Source organism: Quercus lobata, chromosome 2 (genome assembly GCF_001633185.2).
Source record: "Quercus lobata isolate SW786 chromosome 2, ValleyOak3.0 Primary Assembly, whole genome shotgun sequence".
NCBI classification, from domain to species: Eukaryota; Viridiplantae; Streptophyta; class Magnoliopsida; order Fagales; family Fagaceae; genus Quercus; species Quercus lobata.
In genome coordinates, this window is record NC_044905.1 from 74,080,601 (window position 1) to 74,091,259 (window position 10,659).

The following is a 10,659-nucleotide window of genomic DNA, read 5'->3' on the forward strand; positions in this document are numbered from 1 at the left end:
TTGGGATGAGAGCAACATGGGTCTTGTTCAGGTATTTCGGCACTCTTCTCTCTTCAAAAATCCTCTTCACTTCATCCAAAACTGATTTACCCACTAGGAGCCAGAATCTTTGGAAGAAGCCCGCATGTAAACCATTTGGGTTTGGGGCTTTAAAGGCTTTCAAAGACTATAAGGCTGCCTTAATTTCATCTTCCATTACCGCTCCACTGATGCTAACCTTTTCCTCATCCGAGAGCATGTCTTGCCATTGGGAAGGCACTGAAGCTAGCCGGGGTACACTAGTGAAGGAAAAAGTGAAAGTATCCATAAATCCCGCCCTAATCAACTCCTTGATTCCATTCTCCTCATATATCCAATCCCCAACAGAATTTTTAATAGCCAAAAACTTATTCCTTTTTCTTCTCACCAAAGTCGAAACATGATAGAAATTGGTGTTTCTGTCCCCTTGTATCATCCAATTAACCCGAGACTTAAAAGCCCATAATTCCTCCTCTTGACTAAGAATAGTATCAAACTCCTTTACCAATTCTTTTTCAAGGTTTAGGAGGAAGGTTGATGGCTTTATGGAGACAGTTCACTGCCTTTCAACCTCACTAGGATATTCTTTTTCTTGACAAAAATGTTACCAAAATGACGCCTGTTCCAAGAGTTAGCCTCCTTGGTAAAGATCTCAGTTGCTTCTCTCAGATTGCGGGGCTGTCTCCAAGACTGCGTAACAATACTCGGAAAGGTGGGGTCAGTCAACCAGCAGGTCTGGAACTTGAAAGGCCTTTCTCTCTCCCTGGTTGCTCTAGGAAGCAAATCAATCATAATTGGACACTGATCTGAGTGACACCTTGTGAGATGCATAAGTCTTGCTTCAGGATAAAGTAGGAACCAGCTGGGATTAACAAAAAACCTGTCTAGTCTTACTTGGATGAGAGCTTGGACTTCCCTTTTATTAGTCCAAGTGAAGCGCGGCCCAAAAAACCCAATATCAATCATATTACAATTATCCAAACACTCTTTGAATCAAAGAGAGCTATTTACCCCAACAGCCCTACCCCCAAACATATCCTTAGTTGTAAGGGTTTCATTAAAATCACCCGCAATAACCCAAGGCACATCATGAAGCTCGGCTACTTTATTTAAGTTATTCCATAATATATGCCTTTCGACACTCCTAGGATTAGCATAAATTGCAGTAAATAACCAACTGAAGTTAGAGTTCAGTACCTTAACCATGGCATGGATCTCTTGTTTAGTACTTGACAGCAGTTGAACCTCCACTCTATTAGAATTCCAGAGCATCCATAGCCCACCAGCATATCTGATAGTATTCGTATGGATCACACCATCAAATGGGAGATGATCAGTGATCTCTTTAGCCCGTTCACCACCAACTTTAGTTTCCATCAGAACTAGTATAGCCAAATTGTGGATACGAATTAATTCTCTGACATGACCTTGGAAGGTGGGCTTCAAAGCTCCCCTACAATTCCATATGATGACATTCATGAGGATAAAAAATTTGGAGGTGAGGCACTCGTCAAAAGGAGGCATCAGCTTGACCTCCTTTCTCAAATTCCATTCGAACCGCTTCTGCATCTCCTTTGTCTGCTCCAACCACTCATAGTTCAAAAGCATACAAATAAAGCATCAGTATCAGCGATTCTAAAAATATCACATTTTAACACATCAAAAAATTACTTTATTATTTTAGCACACCATTTTACAATACACAATACACCATATCTTCTATTCTTTAATTCAATACATTAAAAAAAAACATTTAAAAAACTCCAACAAAAAAAAAAAAAAAAATACAGAATACAAAACACTATATCACCCACTACCACCACCACCCATAGCCCACCCCCATCACAACCCACCACTATTACAAACCCACCACCACCGGCCACTATAAACACAACCACCAAAATCAACCCAATATAACCCACCAAAATCAACTCACAGAACAACCTAAAAAACACTACCACACGCCAAGAGAGAAGTTTCTCTCTTCGAATCACTCTTGATTTGATTTAAAATCATGTAAAGTGGGTAGCATCCAAAAAGCTTTTTTGGCGTGAGTGGTTGCGTCAAGAAATTAAGTGGAAAAATAACCATGAAAATTATATATATATATATATATATATATATATATATATAGAAAGGGAATAAATGAATTGTTGGACTTTCACTAGCTCTTTAGTGATATTAAGGTAAAGTTTTTTTATTATAATTAATCAGTTTTTTAGGTGCAACTATATATTAGTCAGTTAAAGAAATATTTTTGTTTATAGATATAGTTAACGAGTGTCTCGAGGTAATAGCTAAGGTTGAGTTTTTTTTTTTAATTTTTTTAATTATAATTGATAAGATTTTTGGGTCCAATCACACTTCAATAATTTTTTTTTTTTTTTTAAAAATCCGCATTAAGCAGTTAAACAAGTATTTACTTATTTGCTTTTGTTGATACCCATTTACAAAAGGTTTTATTTATTTGTTTTGGTTGTTTCCCAATGTAGTGTGGCTTATTAAATTTCTCCTTATGGAATATGCAAATTATCAAAAGCCATTCTTAAAATATGACAACTCATCATTTGTGAAGTTTAGAATTAATAAATGCTCAAAAATAAATTATAATGTACATTTTTCAAAGAAGAAAATACATTTATTATTATTATTTTAAAAAATGATTCATTAGCTTACGAGTACAAATTCATTATGATTGTGTTTGCTTGATTGGATATATCACTGGAACCTTTATCATTGTTAACAAAAAAAATTTATTAAAAAAATTTGCTGGAAGCTTATGCCTCTAGTATCAAAAACCCCAAAAGAATGTGTTCACATACGAAGTTACGAGTATTTTAACTATTGTTCTAGGTCAGCTCCAGGGGCGATAGGTTTTGATGGTAAAATAATTGGAAGGTACTCATGATCATGAACTCAACTTGACTGTTTTACATGAATGGCAATTTTTAAAAAAATGAAATACATGAATGACAAATTGGCAATAAAATATTGAAGATTTTGATTTTTCAATTGTTCATTTCGAAGGACACATGTTGAATTTTATGTGCTCACCCTTGAATCCTTACTTCAAATAAATATTGTAGCTACAATAAAATATCACTAGCCTCATTACATGCGCTTTACACGTGCAATGAGGTTTTTTTTTTTTTTTTTTTTTTTGAGTTTAATATAATCTTTTAATTTGAATTTATCTATTCTTAATGAGGTTACACAAGAAGATATTTTTATAAAACTAAAATTTAGAATTTGAAATGGAGTAAACTGCTAGGTTTAGTGTGTGCTAGTTTTTAGGAAAAAAAAATGTATCAAATGTATGTGAAATGAGAGATGCTACGTCTACAACATTTTCATAACAAACCATAGGTGGTTAGTTGTTATTGGTTTAAATTTGAACTTAATACTAAGTTTACTTTTTTATCTCAACAATAACAACCAGTAACAATCTGCCACTTATGATTTGTTGTAAAAATGTTATGGACATGTCATTTCTCATGTGAAATATGTTTAGATAGAGAATGTGCTAATTTTTAGGAAAAAAGTTTCCCTAGTAATTTTTTTTTTGAATCTTTTTGAATTACAATTTTAACCCAATTTTTATTTTTATTTTTTAAGAATAAGGATTATCTAATTAGATTATGGGTATTTTTTATTTTTTTTTAAAGTCATAACTAATTTTCTAAATTCTCTTAATATATAGAGATAACATTTTTACAAAAATATTACAATATTTTCACAATTTAAAAAAATAAATAAAAACAGAGACTTAACGTAACTTAAAATTGAGATTTTTTTTTTGGTATTCTTAGAATTTATTTTTAAAATATATATGAGTGGATAATGAACTCCAAATGGCAGCAAGGAAGAAAGCACCACGTGTCTATGGATTATATGAAATAATTGAGATGGGTTTATTCTCTTTTTATAGCATATTCACTCAATGGCTTAAAATTCAACAAAGTGACTCAGATGCCATCTGGGTAGTGATAGCCAATTAAACAAGACGAAAAAAAAGTGCTTATTAGCAGGTTGAATCATCGCAAGAGAATATCTCTTGGGACATGTCAATTTCATAATATATTGAATTGATGAAATGTGAGCGGTTGACACTTTTTATTTATTATTTTTCACGTGAACCAATTATTTTTATTTATTCTACCATTCATAATTCACCACTTTAACGATTGTAAAATTGGAGTGTATATATACTGTGTATTCTGTAGTATTGTCGATAAGATTCAAAACATCAGCTTTAATTAAATGAAACTTCAAGAGGCTTCAATAGTAGGTAAATCATAAATGTTGTCAACAAGGAAAATTGTAAATGTTAATAATAAGAGAAATGATATATCTACAATATTTTTACAATAAATCATAAGTGACAGATTATTACTGGTTATTATTGTTAGGGCAAAAAAGTAATCTTAGTGTTAGTTTCAAATTTGAACCAATAACAACTAACTACTTGTGATTTGTTGTAAAAATATTGTAGATGTAACATCTCTCTAATAATAAATGCAGATTATGATCTTCTACAATTATTAGGATAACTCTACCACATCATCAATAGTTTCAATAAATATTAAAGATTGATAGTCAAAATTTATTTAAATATTAATGATCTGAAAAATTGAAACTTCAAAGCTTCAACTGTAGGTAAATGTCTAACAACAGGAAAAATAAATGTAGAATTATGATCTTCTATAATTATTATAATAATTCTACCATGTTATCAATAATTTAAATAAATATTGATAGTCAAATTTGTTTAAATATTAATAATATGATAAAATTTAATTATTTTAAGAAAATAAATATAAAATTTTAGGAATTTCATAATGAAATTTATAACTTTAAAGCTCATCTTTAGGGTATTTCAGTTGTAAAAAGGGAAAAAATGTTAAATAGTAAATGGATCTATTCCTGTACCTTTTGATAATATTAAACTAAGTAATGACAAGTTGGTAACCAATAAGATGTTCCTCACTACTTCATCTCCAATCCCAACAAAAAGAGCCTTTTAGTTTTATAATTATAAGTGACTTATAAAATAAAAAGGGACATCAAAGTGAACAATTAGAAATATAAAGAAGAGAAGTGGCTTTTGGGCTCACTTAACTATCACAATTTTTAATGAAACAACAAAAGTGCTGCTTTAAAAAAGATTAGGTATGTAGTTCAATCTGTACTTCTAGGGGTTTTTAATTTAGGATTCAAATCCTTGTTTCCATTATAATTATTGAATTTATAAAAAGAAAAAAACTAAAGTGTAAAAAAAACAAATAACAACATTCGATAATAGACAATTTTAAAAAATAAAAGTTTTAGTATCATTTTTATGAGAAATATAAAAATTAAATGTGTCAAAAAAGTAATATTTTTTAAAAATTTGTTCATAAAAAATGTTTAAAAATATTTTTTAAATTAATATTTTTAAAATATCTGTTAACTTTTATTATAAATAAATAAATAAATAAAAAGAACAAGAAGACGAGGTCTTTAATCTATAAGTAAGAGTAAATAAATATCAAGGAGACAAAATGCAGGAGCAAGATAACGGCAGTCTTGACCGAGTCAAACGGCGCGTGGGGAAAAGAAAACCCCAAAACCAGGCACTATATAAATCCAAAAGCGAAATGACAATTTTACCCTCTTCTTATTCTTAACAACCTTGTCAACCAAGCAAATAAAGCCTTAAAAAAAAAAAAAAAACATTGTTTATAATTTTAAAAAAATGGCCAAACATAACAAGACGGCGGTGAAACCAAAGACAACGGTTCCTCGTAATATTCTCTGCTAACTGTCATTTTTACTAGTTAACAGATAAGCACTTTGGTTAGTCCTGCCTGCCCATCTGCCATAAAACCTAATAAACTTCACCCATTCTATCACACATCTTTTCCTCATCTACTAGCCGTTCGATTAAAGATCAACGGTTGAGATTAATCCTTAATCTTGCCTCCCCCTCTAAATTACTTGTTCACCTTAAACAAAAAATTAGATGGAAATTAAAAGTTTACTGATACTGAGGATTGGTTTACGAAATAATTTTAGAAATTTTTTAATAGAAAGTAGAAAAAAGCAATTTTTTTTTTTCTGACGGCTTTTTATCTTTTTTATAAAAATAGTGTCAAATTTTTTTTTAAATAGTTTATTAACAATTATTCTAAAATTACTGTTAACAACTTTTAATACTTAGTTAATAGTTCTTGAAGTATTTTCCTCACAATTTTAAATTCACATAAAACAAAGAAAATGTAGTGTTTAATTTCTTAAATAAAGGTAAAGTACAAGAAAAGTGAATTTAGAGGGATACTATAAAACTTATAGCATAAATCTTATAATTCAATTTTAAACACAAAATTAAGAAAAAAAAATAGTTAAAAGATTTATTTATTACTATTGTTAATGTAGCATTAATCATATCAATTTGTAAGCATTTTTTTTTTTTTTTGTATATAAATTTCGTTGCTTTTGAAGTGAACAATACTTCTCTTAGTATCATTGGGTTCAACTTAGCTAAACATTCCATCTTTAATGATAAGATGAGATGGTCGGTTCAATCCAGTCTCGACACACATAAATAGTTTCTTCAAATAAATAAGAAGAACTCATCAACAACTAAAAAATAATAATAAGAAAAATACTTATTAAAGATAATTTTTTTTAGAAAGTTATTAAAGATACTTGTATCTTCTAAAAAATTATCCCTAAATTAAATAATTTGGATTTTCTTACACTAATGGTAACATTTAAACCAAGACCATTAATTACTAGTACTATTCTAAACATTTATTTAAAAGTTAAAATGGCAAGTGGGAGTTATAGATATCCTAACATGTAAAATTTATTACTCCACCATTTCCCATTCTTTAAATTCCCACATTTGGAATAATTTTATGGTTTAATTATGGAAAATGCTAACAAGTGCCCTTAAGCATTGGTTAAGAATCCAATTAAAGAAAGTTTTATGGGAAAAGGAAAAAAAATAATTAATGTTTTGACATCTTTTTTCATTCCCTATAAAAATAATGTCAAAATTTTCTTTAACTGTATTCTTAACCAGTATTCTAAGGACAATCGTTAACCTGACTTCTTAATTATAAGCTGATTTTAGTGTGTTTTCTTTATTAGTTTTTTTTTTTTTTTTTTTTTGGGTTGCTTCAGTTATTCTCTCTCTTTCTCTATCCTTCAATTCTTATATAAATAGACACCTTGTGAAAGAGCGAAAAACCACCAAACGGCTATAAGTGACGTTACAAGTTCTGCAGAACACACAAAAACACACACACAAAACAGACACACACATACACACACATAGATAGAGAAAGAGAGAGAGAGGGAGAGAGAGACTTTAAGGTCGTTGGGTTTTGTTGGGGTTAACTTCGCCAAATTTCTCTTTGAAATCTTAGGCCTTTGGTTTTGGAGGAGGGGTTATTGATCTGGGTCTCAAAGATCTGATTCTCCTTTCTCACTGAGAAAGAGAGAGAGAGAGAAAGAGAGAATTGGGCATTTTGTTTTTGGTTCTTCTTCAATATATACACAATATTTTATAGTATATATATATAGAGTTGAGAATCATGACAGACGGGTATTATAGTTCTAAGAAGACTGATGACATCTGCGATGAAGTTTGTGGCCAGGTACAAATCCTTTACCAATTCTATACTTGTTCAATTTTCAAACTTTTAACTTCTTTGCTAAAGATTTCGGGTTATTTGAAATGGGTATCTTTGGTTATTGGGAAACGATTTTTCGTTTCTGGGATTAAGGGAAAGTGGGTGTGTGTTTTTTTTCTTTGTTTTGTTTAGTTTATTTGCTTAAGTTTTTACTTGTTTCTAGTATTTGTCTTTCCCAATTGACGCTACTCTTTTCAGTTTTATATCTTTATTCCTATTTTTGCAAATTAAATTTAGTTTTGGGGTTTGCCTTTTGAGATTTTCAGTAATGGGTATCTCTCAGTATCTTTGGCTTTATCTGATTAAGGATAAAAGAAAAAATTGGGATTCTTTTAACTATATAAAGTGCCCCAATATCTTTTTTTCTATACATATACCTGCACATAGACCTATATTCACGCCTCTTTTAACTCTTGAAGTGTTTGGTTGATGGGTTTGTTATTAACTAGATGGAATTTAATTTCAGAATTGGCATATGAATTGTTTTAGGGATAGAAATTCGTGTGCGTGTCTTAAATTCTTGAATTTTTAAGTTTTAGCCCTTTTGTAAGATCCTTTTTGTAGTGTCATTGTCTGAGAAGTGAAAGGTGTGGAGTTTGTGTCTGAAACATTGGTCATTTCGACTATACAAGTTTTGGATTTTCCTTTCTCAAGATTCTATTTTTGTCTGAAGGTCAGGCAGCTATTGAACTAGTATTTGGGGCTTTTAGCATCTGAACCTTTTTCTTTTCTTCTAATAAATCAATTTAAATGTTTAGAGCAAACAGAAATGGTGTTATATCCTTGGGTTTTGTCAAGTTTATATCATTTCATGTAAACAAGATTAATTCAGTGTTTTTTTTTTTTTTTGGGTACAAATAGTCATAGTATCTTATATTGTGTATTTTTTTTAATCCACAGCAGGGAACTCCTACATCCCTGAGCATGTCAAGACTCCGGTGTATCCTGCGAGGGTTGGATTTGAGGACATATCTGCTCTTGTTTGTGTTTGTCCCATTATTCATTGTTGGCATATATGTACATGGGCAGAAGGTCACTTATTTCCTAAGGCCACTATGGGAATCACCTCCAAAGCCATTTCATGAGATCCCTCACTATTATAATGAGAATGTATCGATGGAGACCCAATGCAAACTTCATGGGTGGGGAATTCGTGAATCACCAAGACGAGTCTTTGATGCAGTTCTGTTCAGTAATGAGCTTGACATCCTTACAATTCGGTGGAATGAATTGTATCCATATGTGACACAGTTTGTTCTTCTTGAATCAAACTCAACATTCACAGGTGTGCCTAAACCATTGATTTTTGCAAGGAACCGTGATCGGTTCAAGTTTGCTGATCCTCGGCTGACTTATGGGAGGGTTGGAGGAAGATTCAAGAAAGGCGAAAATCCATTTATTGAAGAGGCATATCAGAGACTAGCACTTGACCAGCTTTTGAAAATTGCAGGCATAGAAGATGATGACTTGTTGATAATGTCTGATGTTGATGAGATTCCAAGTGCCCATACAATTAATCTCTTGAGGTGGTGTGATAACATCCCGCCTATTCTTCACCTTCAGCTTAGAGACTACTTGTATTCATATGAGTTTTATATTGATAACAAAAGCTGGAGAGCTTCGGTCCACAGGTACCAGTCTGGCAAGACTAGATATGCACATTATCGACAAACTGATGACCTCTTTTCAGATGCGGGGTGGCATTGTAGCTTTTGCTTCCGCCGTATCAGTGAGTTCGTTTTTAAGATGAAGGCTTACAGCCATAATGATCGGGTCAAGTTTTCTCATTACCTGAACCCCGATAGGATTCAGGATATTATATGCAAAGGGGCTGACCTCTTTGACATGATGCCTGAGGAGTACACATTTAAGGAGATCATTGGGAAGTTGGGACCTATTCCTCATTCTTATTCAGCAGTACATCTTCCAGCATATTTGTTGAACAATGCTGAGAAGTACAAATATCTGTTGCCTGGTAACTGCAAAAGAGAAAGTGGCTGAGTCTTGAAATAGAGGTTCTTTTGTATAGATTGGAGATGCAGATTCTGCATTGCACTGAACAGGGCTCAATTGGATGATTAATGGTTTTGGTGAAGCAGCAATACAAGTATACCTTATATCTAATGAAGTTAGGTCACTCCCTAGAGAGATTTTTGGAGGAACTTGTCAGGGCCTTGGAATTTGACAGAAAACTCTCTATATCCTCCTTTTGGTGAGTTGGTGTTTCTTCCGGTATGGAGGCATGCCAATTTTCTGAGTAGGGAGCTCACTGTGAGAGAATAGTCTATGGCTGTGACTAGTTTATGTATCGTTTCTTGCCGGTGTAGCATGATCCCATATTGCATAAATGTATAATGACATTTTCCAGCTTTTCTGTGCTGGAAATTTGGCTTTCTTAAACTAATTTATTCATATAATCTTATCACAACTTGGGTTGTCTATCATTTTGAATTGTACCATCTGATTGCTTTTGGATCTTCAATTGATCATATTGCTGTCCATATGGTTGCTGATCATTAAGTTATAGTGTATAGTTTGTCTTCTTCTCTTTCTCTCTATACCTTTCAATATATTTTGCATTGAAGTGAACCTCCACAATGGAAATTAGATGGCTTTTCGTCTCTGAGGCAGAGTGTTTATGCCTAGCACTTGTTATTGCTAAAACTTAGACACCAGAATTAGGTTGTATATATTCTAACAGTGTAATTTTCAGATTGTCAACATTTTTCAGGGTTCAGAATCATTTTTTTTTTTTCTCTGGGAAGCTGGCATGATGAGGTAGTTCCTTCTATTGTGAAATGAGTGGACCATTTGAACTGACCTTGGAATCTAATCTGTGAATTTTGGCCACGCACCACTAATCTGACTCTGTTTACTTTTAAATTCACTGAATGAGATGTGAGTTTTAGTTTTAGCTTTGCCTACAGCTATTGATGGGGATTTATTGTTTGTGTGTGGTTCT

General features: G+C 31.9%; 1 protein-coding gene across 2 annotated transcripts; it reads left to right on the forward strand.

Moving 5' to 3' along the window:
• Positions 1–7,251: 7,251 nt before the first annotated feature.
• On the forward strand, positions 7,252–10,196 carry LOC115976569. 2 transcript variants are annotated; one of them, XM_031097918.1, is made up of 2 exons: positions 7,252–7,661; positions 8,598–10,196. In XM_031097918.1, exons 1-2 carry the CDS (start codon positions 7,599–7,601, stop codon positions 9,696–9,698), a joined length of 1,164 nt encoding a protein of 387 aa, XP_030953778.1. In that variant the 5' UTR covers positions 7,252–7,598; the 3' UTR covers positions 9,699–10,196. The 2 variants fall into 2 exon arrangements, with proteins under 2 accessions (XP_030953778.1, XP_030953779.1); XM_031097919.1 differs by having other exon boundaries at positions 8,601–10,196.
• Positions 10,197–10,659: the final 463 nt, after the last annotated feature.

Coding starts and splice junctions, on each gene's coding strand:
- LOC115976569 (XM_031097918.1), top strand. CDS start 7,599: ATGACAGACGGGTATTATAGTTCTAAGAAGACTGATGACATCTGCGAT. Junction 7,662..8,597: donor GCGATGAAGTTTGTGGCCAG/GTACAAATCCTT, acceptor TTTAATCCACAG/CAGGGAACTCCTACATCCCT.